Consider the following 20,412-nt stretch of genomic DNA (forward strand, 5'->3'; position numbering starts at 1 on the left):
CTCCCCTCACCCATCAACAATTTACCTGTCTTCATGTCCCTTCTGGAGCACAAAACTGCTTGCCTGCAGAAATAACTCCTTTTTGGTTCCACAGGGTCAGTAGCAACACTCTCTGATCACCTAGATGACATTTCTATTGCCTTTAGGGAACTGCACTCATGTCTGACATAAAGCAAAGTGTGCATTTCAAAGCTCTACACAGATGCTAGGGATGGAGGTTCCCATCAGAGCTCTCCAAGATGGGACAGAGCAGCTTTCCTGTTCAACACCAAAATGGGATATTTGTTATGATTCTTCCTTGCTGCAAAGGTGCAGCAGTGATAGTCAGAGAAGCTGCAACTGGGCAGTTACACTCAGTACTGAAAGCACTCAATAGAAGCAGGGTTTCAGACCAGGCAATTTCTTATTTTTTCTGAGATATTTTAATCTCCTGAATTGATTTCACAGCTCCTATCTGACTGTGCTAAAGCATTTTCCCTTCAGAGCACATACAAACAAGTGAGGTTTACTTTGCTTGACCTTTTCTGATGATACTGCCACCCATGCTGTGCAAACCATTGCTGACACTATCTGAGCTTCCTCAGCCTGAAGATAATACAGTGTATGTCCTGAGAAGAGACTTCCTTGTGTTAGCTTGGGCAAGGCACTGAACCAGAAACTCTTGGTTTCACCAGAGAGTCTTTATAGCTAGGAAAGCGATATCCGTGTTGGTTAGTGGCAGGTGGGGAAGCTGCCCCTGCTGTGGCTCTGTCCATGCTCTGTGACCCTGGCTGTCACTCCACTGCTATGGCAGGATTCGGTCTATCTACTCCTTGCAGCTGAGAACCCTGCTGACTGGGATGTTAAAGGAAAGGCATCTTTCCCCTTACTTGGAGACAGGTTTACTTCTTGCTGAAGGAGCTGGACATATTTCTTCTTCCCGTCTTAAAGTGGCAAAGGTTTTTGTGTTTCCCCCTTTAAACCCACTGGCATCCACATTAACAAAGAGGTTTCTTTACCATTCAGGAAGTAGGAACAGCATTATTTTCTCCACACAACTCCATCCTGGCTGAATTTATGTCTCTGACCTTTTACCCAAAGGCTCTTTACACTTGACTGAAACATAAGGTAAAAGTAAATGTAACTGAAAGAGCTCATTGTGTGTGTAAGTATAAAGGCTTTTGTGTGCAGGATGTGGCTGCTTGTGCAACCAGTAGCCAAGAAGCACCTTGGGTTGTGCTTTTAGTTCTGATGGCCATGGAGAATGTGGAGCAAGAGCCTGGATGGATGAAAACTCCGTGTCCAGTTCAAGCACAGGCTCCAGCCAGCTTCAAATCAGCACTTCTTTGCCAGAACCCTCACCGCTGGCAACTTCCGGCCAGGTTTCCCCCAGGAGAGATGCACTGCTGTCTTTGGGTTTTTTCTCCAGATGCTGTGACCAAGAAAGCCCCTTCTTGAAGCTGGGACTCCAGTCTGTTCTTTGTGGAGCCATGAAAACAGGGATAGATTAATGAAACATCAGGGCTTCTTCAACGGGATTATTATAAGTGGTTTTCCTGAGTGTTGGTTGGAGTAATGATCAGAGAGGACAGGGATCCATGATCCTATTTATCTGAAACCATATAATCTTCCTGAAGCTCTTTAATGGTGCCCAGCTCTTTAATTACAGAGCAGCCAGATGTGCTGCTGCAGCTAGGCCTACCTGCAAGCCCGCTGCGGGGAGCAGGGGCAGGGAGACCTCCCTGCCGGCTGCCCCTCAGGCTCCGACCCCGCGGAATGCCCATCTTTCCCGGCGCTGCTCCCCGAGGGATGCAGAGGAGCCACCAAAGCCGGCCGGCCGGCTGCTGAAAGGAGGTTTTGTTGGGTTCGCCAAATTGACACGGCTCTGCCGGGGGCCGGCAGCGCCCTCGGGTCCCTGCGCAGCGCCGGGAAGAGCACGGGAGTCCCGGGCAGCCACCGGCCTCGCCCCGCCCGGCGGTGCGGGGGCTGCCCGGGAGGCGGGGGCGCTCCCTCGAGGGGGTGTCTGCGCGGGAAGTCCCGCCCCGGCGGCTCCCGGAGAGCGGCGGGGGCGTGCCGTGGCCGCCCGCCGGCCCCTCGGCAGCGGGGCACTGACAGCCGCCCTGAGCGGCACCGGCGCGGCGCTCCGCTCCCGTGCCCGCCCGGCGGTCGCTGCCGCCCCGCCGCCCATGGGCCGCCGCCGCCGGGGGGCGGGCGGGAGCGTGCGGCCCCAGTAAGCCCGGCCGGCCGAGCGCGGGGGGCGGCCGAGCCCCGGCGCCGCGGGCACCATGGACAGTATCCTGGAGCCCTTCCCCGCCGAGCGGCTCTTCCCCGCCGCCGGCACCGGCTTCCTCGACTTCGGCGACTTCAGCGAGGCGGACTTCCTCAGCAATGTGGTAAGGGACCGCCGGCAGCACCCCCGCTCCGGCGGGCCGGCCCCGGCAGCGAGGACGGGACGCGGCGGCGGGCTCGGTCCCCGCCCTGCTCCGCCTGCCCCGGAGTGCCCCGGAGGTGCAGGCAGCCGGGCGGCCGCCGTCGCGCACGGCCAGCCGCCCGCAGGACTGGCCCGGCCGCTATTACCCCGAGGAGACCCCGCCGAGGAATCTCGGGGCTGTTCTGCGCTGTGGTTTTATGTGCCCGATGGCTGGGGAGAAGTGTGCGGTGCCAGGCGGGGACTGTACGACCTGCCATGCGTGAGCTCGGGGAGCACCGGAGGCACGGCCGATTGCCGTCGGGAGAGCTTTGGGTTCAGCGTCTCCTCTCTCCTTTGCCTGTAACTTTTCCTCAAGAGTGGCGTTTGGAAGATGAAGCATCTATCGCCTGGCGCTTCGGCTGGGCTGATTTACTTTGGAGAGAAGGGTGAGGGGGAAGAGTGACTTGGGAGGAAAATGTGTTGCCAGTCTCAGGGAACCAAAGGGGCATTGTTCACCTCTAGGGAAACTGCCCAGCCTCTCCCAGGAGTCAGGCGAGTTCTCAGTCCAGCAGGTCTCCCTGAGAACACGCACAGACTCTTTGCTGTAGAGCCCGAGCTTTCCATGGGAGTTTCCATGGGATCCTGCGGCCCCTCTGCCAGGCAGGATCCAACCCTGAGGCAGAAGTGGGAAGGGCCCCATCCCAGAGGTGGTTTGGAGCGAGGGAATCCGGCGCTGGGCAGCAGGGCAGTGCCTGAACGCGAGGCTCCGCCAGCCTCTGAGCGGCTGCAGCCGTGGGACAGTGTGTCTGCCCCGGACAGAGATCTGAGCAGTGGCTCGTTACTCCTCTTTCACAGTACCGGCACCTCCGTGTTCCCGGTGTAGCACTGTGAGCGTCCCGGAGGACTATCCTTCCAGTGGGAGCAGGGAACAAGGAGAGGGTGAATCCACTGGTGAATCCACTTCTGCTTTGCTACACAAAAGATATCTAAATCCTTTTATGTTGCCTCCTTTGTGAGGGAGACGGCAGAGATGCAGAATTTGCATAAATATTAAATGCACTGCACCAAGCAGAGTCACACGGGGTCTGGGAAAGAGATTATGCAGGCAGCCCCATCCGTCAGAGATCCTGCCAGCTCCTAATTTCCGAGATAGCACTCTGACTCAAGGACTGATTCCACTGGGCTCTACCAGAGGCAACGTAGTCCGCAGTGTTCGGGCAGACCTTCCAATGGCACATCACCCCGAGACTGAGCGCTTGTCTTGCCTGCTCATATCTGAGAGACCTGTTGCTAGGAGTTTTGTGCTTTCCCTAATTCTGTACACATACAGCGTGGATGAAGCTATGCTGATAGGAAGTGCTTTATGCCAAGACCATTTATTCCTTTATCAAAATGAAAATAGTATGTACAGGCACCAGCCCTTTTACAAGATGCAACATGGGCTGTGGTCAGAAGTCACGGAACCCCTAACCAATACAGGTGGTACCTTTTTATAGTTAAACACAACTTCTGCCTGCAAGCAGACCCTGTGAAAAAGAAGCTTTTGTGTAAGAGTGCCATCTGGTGTCACCTGCCAGGAGTGTGTGTTTAAAGTGTGTGGTGGCCGTGGGCAGGCTGGCTCTGTCCTGCCTCATTTAAATGGCTTTTCTGCTTGGAGAGCTGCTTCTGGAAGCAGCTTGCCCTTGTCTTCTCATTTAACTATGTTGCAGTGATTCAGGCATCGTTGTGCTCTGCTGACAGCAGAAAGGTGCTTTTTTAAAGGCGCTTTTTTTTTTTTTCCCTTTCTTTCTTTCTTTCTTTTTTTTTTTTTTTTTTTTTTTTTTTTTTTTTTTTTTTTTTTTTCCTTGTGTATTTTTTTCCCAACTGCCAGCACCACGAACTTCTGCTGGAGTGAGAGAGTCAAGCTGAAACCTTCTCTTCCTGCAGATGATACATATAAGAGATTCTGTAGCCACTTCTCTCCTACCGAATCTGTTGGTGATACAAGAGGTGGAACATAATATATCAACCTCTTTGTTCTCACTTCTCACTCTGCATGACAATGGGGAGGATGGAAGAAATACACTTGGATTTTCTTACTAAATCCAGCAAATCCCCTGGGATCTTTGCAATGTGTGGAGAAGTTCTTTTGACATAGAACCGTGCAAAGCATCACCGTTCACAATAGCTCACAAAGTTGCCAGTGCCTTTGCTTCAAAGATGGGCAAACTTTTCCAGGTATTGTTCAGCAGGCATTTTTCTAAAAACAGGCCAGGAATGTCAGCCGTGAAATGTCAGTATGAAATTTCATGAGTATGATTTTCTCTTTTCAGAAAGGAAGCAGAAAGAAAAGATGGATGAACCTTACTGCAGAGTCTGTGCTCCTTTGGGGCAAGAATTACATGTGTCTAAATTGCTCTCTTTTCCTCAACCTTGGCAGTCCTAATGAGTCATCTTGGTCTTAAGAAATCTGTACTGTTCATCTGAAGCTGTAACAAAGAATTAATTAAGGCACATCTGTAGATGCATCTTTAGAAAGGTCCATGTGCTGGCAACAGAAAAAAAAAAAATTAAATGTGTTGGGGCTGCCTTTCAGAGACATCTGCCCAGGTTATAGGAATAGATTGACAGGAACCTCATTAAATTCAGCAAGAACAAACCCTGACTCCTGCCCCTGGGATGGATGGATGGATGGATGGATGGATGGATGGATGGATGGATGGATGGATGGACGGATGGACTGACCCACCAGGGGTCATGGAGCAATGGTGTGACCCAGTAGCAAAGGCAGCTAGGAACAGGAGTGACATGTAGATAGACACAGGAAAGTGATTATTCCCTTTTTCTTGATAATCATAAAACTGTGTCTCAAATACAATATATAGTTTTGGGCTGCCTGATATCAGAAATACAGGGATAAATCTGAGTGCATCAAGGGGGTTGTCACCAGGTTAACTCGGAGATGGAGAATTTCTACTGTGAGGAGTAGCTGAGGGAATTGGACTTTGTCAGCTGGAGAAGAGGCAGCTCCAGGAGGATCTAGGAGAAGCCCACCTGCACAACTGAGGAAGTTACTGAGAAGATGGAGCCAGGCTCTTTCATGGCAGGAGGATGAGTGGTCATAAATTGGAATGGGGAAGGTTTAGACTGGGCTTAAGGAACTGATTTTTCACTGTGAGGATTTTGACCTTTTTTTTTTTTTTTTTTTTTTTTTTTTTTTTTAATCTTATGGGGAGTGGTGTCTGCTTGTTAATTGGATGGGGAAGCTCCAAAGGACACAAAATGCCTCTCTTCACTTAGCTTCTGCTAACCAGACTTACATAGGATGGCTGCTAACAGCACTGTCAGTCTCCTTTTGCTCAAGAGGCTACATACTGCTCTTGAACTTAGGCAACTTTGCTCATCTTTTTTCTCCCAGAAGGACCTATTGTCCAGAAGCTAATCCTTCATGCAGTGCCTGTTTATCAATTTCACCCATTTTTCTCCTGCCCTGTCCAGCATTTATGATCATTTCTGCAAGCAACCATCTATTTGCTTACAGTCTATTACAACTGCACTCAGAGAGCTCTTACTTTCTCGTTCAGCTCTTATCAGTTCTGTGAAACTCTTCAAAAGACTTATCTCTTGAGTCAGATTCACCACTGTGCTTCACTGGGTTTGTGACACTGGTGTCAGAGGGAAGCCAGGATAAACCAACCAAACAGGAGTCATGTGTTTCTTTTTAACCCAGTACCCCAGTTTGTCTCTTCCCTCTGCTTCTATGTTTTATAATGCAAAAAACGTTCACAGATGACTCTGGATATTTATGTAAACACAGCTTTATTTTGACTCTATGCTTTTCAAAGCATATACTTTACCTCCTTCAAGAGACATCAAGGCAAGAAAATAGCCTGCATGCTCACTCCACTGCTAGAAGCTGCAGAACGGCTGTTCAGACTGTCTCAGGAGTGCTAACCCAGCTCCTCTGGGGAATGCACACTAACGCACTCTTTCACTGTGTGATCCTATATGCCCAGGCAATGTGACCACTGGCATTTTCTGGAGCCTACAAAGGGACAGCAGAATGGGAGAAGAACTGTCTGTCTCACTGGGTTTGCTCCTTGAGTGCAAACTGGGTGTTAGGCTTACTGTGTGCTCTTTCCTTTAATATTGTCCCGGCCTGCAGGACAAGGAGGGTGGCAGGACTGTACATAGTGAGCAGGCTGAGAGTGATGCTGGGGCAACTCATAGGGGAGCGTCCTCTGAGGATGAAGAGAGGCTATTTACCATGGATGACTGTCACTCTCACAGGAAGCCTGCACACACTTATTCCTCTTATGCCTACTACAGGGACATAAATAGCACTTAAGTGGTGCTTAGGTGTTGGACTGACCTTTGGTCTGAGCGAGTTTTGTGCTCTATAAACTCCCTCTCACCATCTCAGTGCACAGTGAGGAGGGAGAGCTCAGGCAGGTTTGGCCACGCACTTTGTATCCCTTGCAGTTGCTAGACAGGGGAGCTCTGCTGTAACGGGAGGCTGGGTCTCCAGCACTGATGGTAGTCTCTTGTGGGGACACATGCAGCAAGCATTTTGGTCCTCTATTCCTGTGCCTGGTAAAATTTGGTCAGTAACACATTTATGGTTAGTCTGCCAAGTACTAGATATGGAAATGCTATTTTCTTTAATTTTTTCTTGGAACTTGTCAGCCAAATTCCTGTAGGATCTGGAACACAGATAGAGAGACCTGATGGGGCCATCAGACCTGGCCTGATGGAAATGAATCCAAAGGTAATACTCCCCATATCTATTTTCTTAGTCTCTTTGGATCTGTCTCATGATTTCTATACTTTGTGCCCCTGCTGCTCCTTACTATCTCATGGCGGGACTTACACTTGCAGAAGTGCTAGCAGCAGGATGAAACCAGAGCTGAACATGGGTCGATGCATCTCTGAATCTGGGTCCCTGAGCATCATCACTGTAGAGTCACCACCAGGAAAAATGTTTCCCTTTTGGTAAAGAGGGGAAGAGACTTGAATTTCATTTGGAAGACTCTAGGTCAATACTTAGTCCAGACACTGTGGATCATTTATGTGTCCTATCTGCCAGGAAATTGATAAACATTTGGGATACTCTTCCTAAATAAACACATTCATCTGTTGGACAATTGCCTGCATGTGCTGGGAACCCATTGTCCTAAATAATCTTTCAGCCAAAGTGGGAGAACCCATTAACTGTGCTCTTGGACCAGAACAAGGAGCAGGAGTGCAGGAAGGCATATGTCCAAAACAGGGTTAAACAGTGGAGACAGAGCCATTATCTTGGTGGGGAGAAGCAGGAAGGTCTTTGGTGAAGTGCCTGCAGAGTAAACAAAGGGAGGGCTTGGCAGGAGCTGGAAGTACATCTGTGCACACAGTCCACTCCCACCGAGGGCGGGTGTCATCAGCACCAGCTGGGAGATGCTGGAGTTGTGTACTGCTCAGTCCGTGTCTGGCAAGCAATCCTCATCCCCTATGGCATAAGGCAGCCGTTCAGTGCCACCACCACCACTTTCAGAGAGGAACAAACCTGAGGTCTTATTTGTGTGGATCAGACTGTAGAAAACCTCTAAGACTGGCACACTGTACCTCTTGGTACCAGAGGACAAGCTTGTATTGTATGGTGGCTTCAGGAGCCACCATAGTGTGTGATGGCTTCTAAATTTAATGAAATATGTTGTGTTCATTGATGCAAAATATCTTCTGCTGCTCAGGAGCTCATCTGGTACTGCACTGGTCCCATCCTGTGCTGCTCTGGTCTCATCCATGACTGGTGCTGTGTTGGTCCCATTGGTGCTGCACTGTTCTTCTGAAGCCTGGAATGGAGCTGTCTCTGGTAGAGCAGGGATTAGGAAAGAAGAGCATTTTCTGAAGCAACCCCTCAAAGGGGAATTTAAACTAGGGATTTCATAGCCCCAGTTGTAGCTGCAATATTTAAAATACGACCAGGCTGACACCTCTGTGACTTACTGCTGTGTTTCCGCTGAGAAAAGTTAGTCCTCTGCTTGTTCCCTTTTTTCCTCAGCATTTCTCCATATGTTTTAGGGTAGTATTTAATTAACATTTAGTAATTACTTATTTATTATTTAAAAGAAGCAAATGAAAATGCCTAACTCTCTGGAGCTGTCTTTGCAATGGCCACATGGTAAATCCTCTGTACATAACCACAGGCAGGATTGTTCTTGATGCAGCAATTTGATTCTCAAGACTCACTTGTTCCAGTGCATTTCGAGGAAGGGATGAGTCAACCCACTAAAGCTTATGCATCCTTGTTCTGTTGTAGACAGTCCACTGTAAGAAACCAGATGGTTCACATAAGTCAATTAGTGACTCTCCTTGCTGCAGAGAAACAGGTAGGGCACCAGCAATGAAGCAAACCATTGTAGCTCTCCTAAGAAATGCCCAGAACCTGTCTCTTGGCCTAATTTGGCTCAGAGATTTCCCAGTGAAATTCCAGGTCTGTGCAGCAAGGTGCAATGCAGTCACCTGTGCTTCACAGGCAACCTTGTGGCCAGCATTGTTCTTCTGGAGACATGTCTGCTGGAGTAGCCAAGTGTGTTAGGTCCTCAATTCCAAGCCAATCTTAGTCCTGGGATTACTACATCCTACCAGTCCCTGCTTTCTGCCAGTGACTGTATTTACACATCTGAACTGCTGGCACTTCATGTCTCCACATGGAAGATGAGAAGTGAGAATAAAGGTGGAACCAAAGCCATCTTTCTCAGCTGACTCCCATGCTGGCACCATCTTTTTCCTGCTGCAGCAGGTAACTTCTGTGTGAGCTACCTAGTGTAGTTTGGTATTCTCTGACTGAAATCATTGATCCAGTTTTCAGCCAGGCACTAGGACAGAGTGGGTGCTTGCATGGAGCTCTTCTCTTACTTTTTCCTGTATCTGGAGCTCAACTTGTGTTGTAAGTTGCTAGGTGTTTCCTTGGGTTGGTGTCTGCGTGTTTGGCAATGTTCCTCAGAGCAGGAATAGCTGAAAGGTTGTGAAGTGCCAAGGGCATGTCCAGAGTGGCAAGGGACTGCAAGTAGCATGCTGAAAGGCAGGCTGTGTCTTTCAACCCAGTTGTTCCGCATGTCTGCCATGCAGTGTTTACATCTATCTAACTTATTTCCAGCTGCTCAAGAAAACAAATTTTACTTCTGCTTTCCTGTATGGTTACATCATTCAAAGTTTTCCTTTCCTGTATTTTCCTGAACTAACCCAAACACTCCAGCCTTATCCTCTCACCCACCCCTTTCTGACTTCTTTATCCACCTTCTTTTCTCTTTCTTTGTATCTCTCCTTTGATTCTTATTTTCTTAAACCTATCTATGGCTATCTGCCTTTGAAATCATGTGGTGCTGCTCTGGTCTGGTCTGTGTCCAAGTGATAGATGCTTGACACTTATCTTGACAAATTGATTAGCCAGAACAAGGTCTCATGAAGGTTAGAAGTGCATATATCCACATACTTGTTCACTCCTTTCTTTCTTGTCCTGTTTTATCTTCTCACTTTCTAAGACTGGAGAAATTCCCCATACAGCACTGTGCAAGGCTATTCTCCCTGAAACTACTACACAATCTAAACAAGATGGAGTAATTAGTACCGTCTTTAGAGCTCAAAGGTGATGCCTTGTGTGAGGTCATTTATTACGATCACTGTCCAGGCTGTTCCAGAGGAAACTCACCCCTGAGTACCTCAGTGAAGTTGCTTTTGGCTTCGTTACACTGTGACTTTGTCTTGATTAGGAAAAATGTTCATTTAGGTCAGTCTGGCTGACCCGATCAGCAAACCCTGCTCAAAATGCAGTTAGCATTTTTCCTAGAGTAGATGCAAAACATAATGCTTTCAACTGAGCAGTTTGTGCCAGGAGTTCCCCTGCAACAGGAATGTCAGGGCTCCCTTGCAAGGAACCTGGCAGCTAAGGCTGGAGGAGTACTACAACTTGGGCCTGACACCAGCTGTGTTACACAGGAGGGAACTAGATGCTACACTGGTTGTGGACATTCCTATTGGATTGTCAGCATTCCGCCTGCAGAGGAGCGTTCTTAGATCAATGCCCAAACAACATCTTCCATGCTGGCTCCCCACCACAGTGTCATGGGGTCACTGGCTCCTCCTCTTAATGGCATGGCACATCCAAGGGGAGCATTGCAGCTCAACAATAACCTATCTCTGCTGTTTGAGGTGCAGGGGGTCTACCATGCAAACCTGCTCTGGCTCTGCAATATTTGCAGCCCTCTCGCTACTTGGAGGAGAGCTTTTCCCTCCAGAAGGAGAAAAAGGTAGAGAGAGACCAGGATGAAGAAGAGGACCCAGTTTCAGAGCCTCAAGAGTTAGTTGTTAGATGTCAGAGCAGCTTGATGTTAAATTAATCTGCTAAATTCATGACAGTTGAAGGAAGGAGCTGGGCAGGTGCTTTTGGCTAAGCTCACTGCTGTCCCGGGGGGAGGGACTGCAAGCCAGGCAGCTCAGGGAGGAGGAAACCAGCTCTGACATTTGTAAAGACTGTTGATGGAAGGTTTCTTTCAAAGACTTTTCAGTCTCTCAATCTGAGAGCTCTTTGCCCAGGGAGCGCTGGAAATGTGGCTCTTCTTTCCAAGCAAATGTGGCAGACTCTCAGAGTTGATGAGGTGCTGTTGAGCCACAAATACTGAATTGCCAATTGAATTATGTTGGGTTTGTTTTTGTTGTGTTTCTCCTGTCTTTATGGACACTGCTGCAGTGAGGTTGTTGGGAATGAGAGAACAGTATTTTAGTCCTGGCTCTGCTGGTTTCTTAGTGTGTGATCCTCAGGATGTCACTTGCAGTGATGCCGCTTTCGTCCACTAAAAAAAGGGACATCCTTATTCTTGCTGAAAAGGAGCAGTGTCATCAATGGGTGAAGCAGATTAACAACAACTAAGATTGGAGTGGGGTTTTGCTAGTAAGTATTTGCCAGGAAATGTCTATAGGAGCTATTACTTTGCTTCTCTGGTTGGACTCTTTTCCAATGACTTTGCAGCTACACATGATATGTGCCACATTTTCGGTTTGGTTGATTTATTCTCCACTGATATCCCAGCTATCCTTCACCCCTCTCCTGTTCCTTGTCCCTGCAGACTGCACGTGTCTCTATCCGACCTCAGATACTTCAAGCTAATCCAGAGTAATCTTTCTGTGTCAGTATGAATGACTGCGTTGGTCAGCATCAGGATTTAAACTAAAGTACTTTTGGCCCATGCTGTTACTGGCCTGACCACTCCGGGCCTTACTGAAAACCAAACAATTTGTGCTTTATAAATCCAGTGAATGGGCTGTACTCATACCTCATACTCCACTGTACAACCAGATCCTGCCTCAGGCACAAAATCCAACTTCTCCACCAGTTTGGTGCAACTTGCTGAGAGCACCCTGTTACATTTTTGCCCCAAAAATGGTCAGTTGCATGGTCAGTGCTGGGCTGAGTTCTCAGGCTCCCATTTCTCTGCTGGTTTGTAAATGAGAAGGAGGTAACAAGCTGAAAATATCAGTATGTCATGATTTTATCAGTCCCTAGCAGGACATTCAAGACCCATGTCAGTTCCTCCTGCTGCCCAGCACATGGTTTTGCACTTTCCCTTTCTTTGGAGGTACCTTTTCTTTGTAGTAACTCTGTCTGGCCTGTTGTAAAGTTAGGATCACCATCATCCATTGGGAGGTGTTATGCAGAGGTTGCTTCTCCATTCTCTGATCCTTCTCCTGCTTTTCAGGTTTTGTCAAATATAGTTGGCAGCTGTCCAGCAGCTGGATTAGCAGTAATTAATGAGCGAATGGCCTGCAGCCCTTTTTCAGACCTGGCAAAGCACATACCTTTCACTTTTTTCTTACATGGTTTTGAGCTCTTTTTTATCATGCTGGGAGAGAGCGGAGTAGCAGCAGATGCTGCTCTGGTCAATACTGGGCAGTGAGCAGAGGCTGCTGCGCTCCTTTCTTCGCTGCTAATTAGTACCAGGGTGGTGGGTAGAGGCTGTTAGCTAGGACAGCAAAACTGTTTTCTCCCTCCCCTTGTAGCTGCAGCCACAGCAAGCAGTCAGTGGCAGCTGTGAGCAGCTGGGGTGAGTTGCAGCAAAGCAGGAGCAAAATTTCTTAATTGTCCTGCATGCTTCAGGCTCCAGGCAAACAGCCCTTGCAACCTCCTCCTTTGTGACCTGGAGCTGAAGTCCCAGGTGAGGTGAAGGCACACATTACTGTGTCAAGCCCAGCAGCCACACAGTGTGGTTAGGTCACCCAGCAGCTTTGATACCTACAAGTGCCAGAGACCCATGTCCTGACTAGTTGCCCATCCACTGGACTAAGATGCCTTTCTGATATTTGATGAAATTGAATTACACAGAGTTGTCAGTATTTATTTACTTATTCTGGGAAAGGAAAGGGTGAAGGATGCCAGAAGGGAAGGAGAATAGCGAAAGAAAGAGGGAAGGAAAACCAAGGATGAGAGAGGTAGCTATGACTAGCATTCCTGAGCCATCTGGACCTGTTGGCATGGTCCCATCTGGATGGGCTCACGTGTTCATCCACAGCATGATGTAATCTTCATTGTCCAGCATTTGATTTTTCTCCTTGTGCTGGATGGCCTCATATCTAGTGCACGTCTGGAGCGGGCATTTTGATTTCCTGTTGCTATTTGTGGACTTTTCCTGGCCAATCCTCAAGCGCAGCTCAGGCGGTTTGCATTCCTCAAGCAGAAGCAGCAATGCCACCCTGCCAGTGGGAGCAGAGGCCAGCTGCAGCCAGCCTGCCAGCCCGGGAGAGGCAGCCCTGCACAGGGAAGCAGCTGTGGTTCGCACCGTGCTGCAGCTGAAGAGAGAGTGACACCTCTGCCTGGTGCTTGGACCACGGCAGCTGAGCTCGAGTCAGCTCAACCTCCAACACCAGCACAGAGAGGGCTGGTAGGATCACTGTTCCCAGATGCTCACAGGCCCTGCTGGACCCTGCAGCAGAACGGGAGGAAGGAGAGTTTTACTTGACCCAAGATCTAGTCCTCCCTTTGGTAGATGTGAGTTAAAAGCAGCTGATGATCTCAGTCCCTCTTCTTTACAAATACCAGCCCCAGAGAACATGAGGGCTCTTGACTGCCCTGTGAAGCGGATGGGCTTCCCAGCGCATAGGAAGGGAGGCTGGGAAGGATCTGGTCTGACATTGCCAGGTAGCCACTCTTGATAGTGGAAGGCCTGTCATCCCCTTCCCTCCATCACTCAGTGCCATTTGCAGGAGGCAGTGCAGTCTAGTCAGAAGGATTCACTCAGGTTCCCACCATGTTCTGTGGGAGACTGCCATGCCTCACCAAGACCGACCATCTCTTTTTTCTTGTGTCCTTCCTAGCACATGAAATGAAGAAAATTTGCATGTATGCCCTCATAAGAGCAGACTGTCTGAAGGTCTTTAAGTCACAGGAGCCATACAGGAACAAAACAGCCTTCTTCGCTGTATAAACTCAATGTGTAGAGGGGCAAACAGTTGGGCCATAGGGTGCCTCCTGCCTTTAAAATCAGAATTTTAAATTTCCACCCTCCTGCATGGTTTGGAAAGTCTGAGATGCTCAGAGGATGAAGGTGGGATTTCTCTACCACGTATCACTGTTGCAAGCAAACCTCAAACCCAGCAATATGGGGGCCTGCTTCAGATTATGCCGTTCTCCATTCTGACTCAAGATGTGGGTAGCTGTGTGATGATACATTAGGCAACAGTTTGACCTGAGTATCCAGTATTCCCTCCCTTACAATGCCCCATCCTGACCACATGCCTCCCTTAGCTTTGTTTCCTCCAGGGGCTTGGGAATGGGGAAATTGAGTGCAATGACCCCCAAAGAGCAAAATTGTTTTCAGAGGAGACTCCTACTGCCTGGTTCAGAAGTCATCTTGTTTGCATGCAAAGGGAGCAGTGCTTTGCTTTCATAATAACCCAGGGACAGCCCGTCCACCAGGGATGGACTCCCTGGAACCACAAAGCTGAGCTTTTCCACTCAGCTCAGCTCTGTTGAGTGAGAGAGTAGCTCTGGAAAATGATTGCTTCTTTTTAAACCAATTGGCAAAACTCTTGCATCTCTCCTGGGAACAGGCCAGGGATTCTGAGTCACTGCTTGAGTGGGTTGTGGCCAAGGTAGTCGTACCCAAGATATTAAGTGAGAGAGGAGAGATCCACCCAGGAGTGCCAGCAGAAAGAGAAATAGTCATGACCATAATTAATAATAATATAATGATGAAAAGATTCAGAAATGCACTGCCCACTCCAAAAATAAAGTTTGAGGACAACTCAAATGTTGTAAAGAAAAGAGAGGAAAGAGTCGAGAAAGACCGCCAAAGCCTGCATGTCAGCTGCAATGCAAGGAGTCCTGTCCAGCTGGCCTGGGTTCAAAGAGCTCCTATTGTCCAACAGCATTTCCAAGACACCATTCAAAACTTTCAGAAAATGAACCCAAGATGCAGGGTGAGATTTATCACACAATAAAGGCAAGCCAGATGTGTGCACCCTTTCAGAGAGAGCCAGGAGGAAGGAAGAGTGAAGCAGGCGGGTATCAAGCAGCAGAGGCAGAAGGGAAGAGGTTGGCATGAGAAGGCCTGGTGCTGTCAGGATCCAGGCAGGAGCAGGGGGCTGGATCTGTGCTGGGATATATATTGCATATATTGGGCACTTGTGAAAGATTTCCTGTATATTGAGAACACCATACTTGGGAAAATTCACTTAGCATCAAGGTTAAGGGACAAAAAGGGAAGATCTCACTGATGCTTTTTTTTCTTTTGTTGCACATAAAGCCATGATGGATACTGAAAGGTTGCTTCTTGTCCTGAATTATATAACTGCAAAGTAAGGCCCTGTCTGAAAGAATGTCCAGAAGCCAAACCACTGTAGATTTTGTCTTGATTTTCTAAGGTTCACACAGTCTTCATTATTGCATTGCAGCACTGGCCACCATGGCAGGGCTGTAAATTCATTTGCCACAGGAATCGCTCACTTCCACCTGTGATTTGATTAAGTTAAAATCTATTTAACATAACCAAATAATAATAAAAGCAATTAATTACACAGAAAGATAACTTAATCTTTGAATATGCTATTAACACAAAGTTATATGACAGCAACCTTCCATCATCACTAGATGACTCCTCAAGTTCTCCCTGCCTGCAGAACAACCTGGCAAGGTGGCCATGCCATACCACACTCCACAGATAAAAAGGTGACTTGGATTTGTTCTCAGGAAAATCTATGGTAGTAAGGACTTGTTCGTCTAAGAGCGAAAAGCCTGAGGAAACATTTTGGAGGCTTAAGGTAGAGAGTTCCTCTATGCAGTGACTCGTGTTTGGTAACTATTTCACTTCTCCAACAGTTGGTTGTTTTTTGTGTTGGTTTTTGGTGTGGGACTTTTTGTTTGTTTGTTTGTTTTGTTTGGGTTTTTTTAGAGATCTGGATGTATCTGGAGCCTTTAAACTGAGTTCAGTTGCAGATGATGAATTTGAAGCAGGAGGCATTCAGCTCTGTAAGGAACCATATTTAATTACCAGAGTGGTTCCTCTAAGCCCTAAAACTCATGAGGCTATCTATCATCTCCCTTGTCCAGGGATGTCCAGAAAATGGATGCCCAAATTCACCAGCTTTTGCAGATATCACTCCAGTGCTGGGGTGCAGATGTCTGCTTGATCTCAGACGAAGGAGCTTTCACAACAGGGGTTCAGGTTTCCTGGCTTCAAAGGAACATGGGATCTTTTCTTCTCAGAAGCTTCTGACATTACTTGAATACATGATACCACGCATCTCCACATTTCAACTTCTTTTCACCAGCTACAGGGTCCTTGGCTGCTGGGCCTTGTTGTGGAGAAGTCTGGCTTGAAGAAAGGATATCTGGAGGGCCAGGTGTTGGGAAAGGGTTTTGATAGGCTTCCTTTTCTCCTTCAGCTGTGATTTTCATCCCATGGTTGAAGTGACTGCCTGATCTCTGACCAGTTAGAAATCCATCCTTATCTTTAAAATGCAAGGCTTTTACCCCTGGTTCACCAGCATCATGTCTTCATTCCACTCCACGAATGTGTTAATCCAGGCTACCCCAGTAGTGACAAATGGTCTGAGAGGTGTTACTGCTCTTTGCAGCCTAGGAAGGATTTCCCCATTCTCCAGAGACTCTGGTTTTTGCAGCTCCACTGCTGAGGTGAAAATGGTACCCTCAGCACTGGAGACAAAGTTTAATTTCCTATCTGCTGCTTAGGGCAGTCTTTCCACTGAGATATTGGCAGAAGGTCAGAAATCTGCATTCCAAGTTGAATTGCTTTGAAAAGTGGCCTGTTGCAGGACCCTGTTCAGTCTGCTGCTTGCAAAACACAACACTTGCCCAGCCTGGCCACTGAAGAGAGTCCCAGCTCTTGCTCTCCTAAGATTTTATGTGAAAATCCCTCAGATCCTTGAGTCACAAATAAGCTGGCCCAGACTTAGTTGCTCTGTTAAGTGCCCTTTACAAAGGCCCAAGGAATGCAAGCCACCAGTAATGTTTGGTATTAGCTGCATGCCTCAGCTTTTGGACTTGAACAGAGTACAGCTCTTCCTCTTTCACGGCCTGCTTTTCTTTATGGGTCTCCAGGGACCTACCAGGGGACAAAATGTGAATTATCTCTGATTTTGCTCTCTGAGCACTAAAGAGAAACAGTTTCAATGAGACAAATGAAGATGAGTGTAAAGATAATTCAGACCTTTCCTCCTTCTCTGGTTATCTCCCAGAGCAGATTTCCTCTATCTCCCACTGTGTCTTTCTTGTTACTTTCTTGGAAGATGCAGAAAAAATCATAGGGTGGAAAGCATAATGGCATAAGGCTGACAAGCTGTGTAAGAGCAGAGATCTGCCAACTCTAGCAGCTTCAACTCCTTACTGGCCAGGGCCAGAAGTTTCCAAAAAAGATAGAAGAAATGGTGGAGTGGCATTTATTCCAATTTATTTTGGTTATTGAATAAACATTCCCATCCCACTGACTGGTGAATGGCTTGAGCAGTTGCACCTAATTTATTTTTAATCGTATTGAACATTCACGCTGCATTTCATGTCTTTTGGTGATAGTGTGACATGGTTTCACATCAGTGTGGCAGTATAGTTCACAGATAATCACACAGAATAAACCAGTATTTTCTTTCATTTGCCCTGCCTGCTGTCACACTGTGCATCCCTCACCATTAAGCAGATTATTTTTCTCTAAACTACCCAGGCAGACATGCCACACACAATTAAATCCATGTAGTCTTTTCCAGGGTAGATTCACCTCTAGGTTTGCAGGGCTGTGCTAGGGACACATCCCTCGGGTGCGCAGACATGGCTATGGACACCCAGTTGTGTTCTGGCTGCTGTGCCTCTGTGGGGGTTGAGGAAGGGTGGATGGGCTCTGCAAGGGCACGCCTGGGTGGAGATGGATCAGGTTAACATAGCAGACAGGGCCTTCCCCAAAATGATGGATTATATTTTCACACGCAAGGACACGAAGTTCACATGGTCTCCCACCCCCAGATGTTACAGCAGCTGAAAGCCCCATCGTGGTGTGGAGTTAGGGTATCGCTGGGAGCCTGCTGCAAACACAGCTGAGGCTGCTGTGTTCACACAAACAAGCACCAATTCAGCCAAGACAGCAGAGATCTGGGGACAGAGATGACAATACAGCTTCCCTCTCTAAGGACTACTGCTCGTGTGAAGTGTCTGCCTGGAGACTGACCTTGGCTTGGAGAGGAGCAAAGAAGAGGAAGAGACCCCTGCCAGCTTGCCCAGGGATACCTGCATTCCCATGGAGAACAGCTCCTACGCATCTGTTTGAACACAGCCCAGCTGCCACCACAATGGCTTAGAAATAAGGGCGGCTTTGTTTTGTAGCAAGCAGGTGTCTTCAGTTCTCCAAGCTCAAAAAAAGCCTAGCAGGACAAGCTTTTTATTTACCTTTCACAAACTCCTAGAAATTTGCCCCAAATCTTCTGCCAAATGAGGGTTAAGAGCAGCCGATTCAAATGTTTCATCCTGAGAGAGTTGTGTCCAGTTCTGCGTATGGTTTAAGTCCTGCTCTAATTTTTTTTATCGGAGTCAGCTGCAAGGCAGTTGTAAGCCAAAGGAAATTTGGGACATTCATTGCATATGTAGCATACAAACAGCAAAAGCATGCTGAAAAGCAGAGGCATTCCTTTTTATCCTCCAGGGTGCCACTGCTGGGAGGAGAGGTGCTCCTATCTCTGCAGATTCAGCTAGTCTCACGCCACAGGCAAACCACGGACTGTAGCTGCTTTCCACCCCAGGCCAGTGGAGCCTGTTTTGCTCAAGGGGAGGCTGCTGTTTCTCCCCTCCTCCCTAGCACATGCATATCTGCTCTGAACCTGGCACCCACAGGTGGTGGGAGAGCACACAAGTGGCCACACCACTGTGGCCACGCTGCAGTGCCACTTGTGAATCACCTCAGCCTGGGTTCTGTGCAGATCCACAGTCGTTCCCCTTGCAGGGCATTTCCAATCTCTCCCACATCACCACTGCCCGTCGTGCCGTGTGCCGGCTGCTAATCCCATTTATGCTGAACACACTAGTGCCGGCTGTGGAGACACTACATATGTCCATAACTTTAGCAGCATTCAAAGTCCTCCGTTGGGGCCGCCAGTCACAGGCTAGCAGATTTCAGCTTTCCACATACCTTTTACTCCTTTATTCTTTCAAGGGCAGAAGCATCTAAGTTAAAGACAACTCGCCCTCTCCTCCTGCGCCTGGTGCCTCCCAGTATTCTCCCCAATGAACTGCGGTCTTGCGAACTCTGAGCTGGATATTACACGGCTGCAATCTCGGCCACGGAATTTCCATGCGGTCTGTGTTGCGCACATGCTTTTCAACAACATCGCGCGCTCCGTCAGCCGATGGCTTTGTCCCCCCTGCCGGGGTTGTAGGGCAGGAGGGGGTGAAACCACGAAGCCTTCCCGCCTGCCAGGGAGGTTTCGGCACGCCGCGGGAGCCGTGCGTGCCGAAGGGGCTGCGTCGACTTTCCCGGGGCGCTCCCCATGCCGACATCCCGGGATGAGCGGGCCCGGCCCGCGCCGCTCCGTCCTAACCCTGCACTCCTCCCGCGCGCCGCGCCGCTGGCAGCCGCCTCCCATTGGCCGCCTCCCGGCGGCGCCGGCCAATGGGCGGCCGCGGCTGCGGGCCCCTGGAAGCGCGCCGCGGCGACCGTTAAACCGCCACCGCCGCCGCCGTCCCCGCGCGGCTGGGGCAGCCCGCGCGCGGCCGCCCTCAGGGGCTGCGGCTCCGGGGCCGCCCCGCCGCTGCTGCGCCCGGCCCGGGCGCCGCGCCCGCCGCCGCCCTCCCCCGGCTGCGCCTTGAGCCGCCGACGGTCCCTCCTAGGTCCTGTGGCGCCTAGCGCTGGAAATTGTAAATCCAGGCCCTTGGCACGGATGCGCGGTGGAAGAAGGTTTCCACGGCGAGTTGCGCCTGAGCCTTGCAGAGACAAGAGTAGGCTCGGCGGAGAGCTTATCGCTCTCTACAAGTACCTGAAAGGAGGTTGTGGCCAGGTGGGGGTTGGCCTCTTCTCCCAGGCAACTAGAGACCAGATGAGAGGATGTAGTCTTAAACTGCAGGTTTAGGTTGAGCATTAGCAAAAATTTATTCAGAAAAAGGGTGATTAGACATTGGAATGGATTGCCCAGAGAAGTAGTGGAGTCACCATCCCTGGAGGTGTTCAAGGAAAGACTGGCAGTGGCATTTGCTGCCATAGTCCAGTTGACACTGTGTTCATTCATAGCTTAGACTCGATGATCTCAGAGGCTTCTTTTCACCTAAGTGACTCTGTGATTCTACGATTCTACAGACAGCAGCAAATTGTGGGCCTAGTTCCACATCAGGATCAGTCAAACCCATGCACCTTGAGATGTCTGGAGTGTTTGGTCCACCGTACATGCCAAGGTCGTGATGCTGAAAGTAGTCACAGGTGACTTGAGCATTGAGGGAGAGCCTGAGAAGGACAGGGGTGCTGCTGCTCAGGATGCTGTCCTGCTGCTGGAGGGGAATGACAGTGGCGTTGACAGGCGGTTTG

The 20,412-nt window shown here is 49.0% G+C and overlaps 1 protein-coding gene across 3 annotated transcripts in view; it reads left to right on the plus strand.

The window, feature by feature from the left end:
• The first annotated feature begins 2,244 nt into the window (after positions 1 to 2,244).
• Positions 2,245 to 20,412, plus strand: part of CREB3L1 (cAMP responsive element binding protein 3 like 1) — a 45,276-nt gene continuing 27,108 nt past the window's right edge. For all 3 annotated transcript variants that reach the window (XM_040067356.2, XM_040067358.2, XM_040067357.2), the window contains exon 1: positions 2,245 to 2,372. In XM_040067356.2, coding sequence (XP_039923290.1) covers positions 2,265 to 2,372 — 108 coding nt within the window. In that variant the 5' untranslated portion in view covers positions 2,245 to 2,264. The remainder of the gene's footprint in view (positions 2,373 to 20,412) is intronic.

The sequence above is a fragment of the Hirundo rustica genome, chromosome 6, assembly GCF_015227805.2.
Source record: "Hirundo rustica isolate bHirRus1 chromosome 6, bHirRus1.pri.v3, whole genome shotgun sequence".
NCBI lineage: Eukaryota > Metazoa > Chordata > Aves > Passeriformes > Hirundinidae > Hirundo > Hirundo rustica.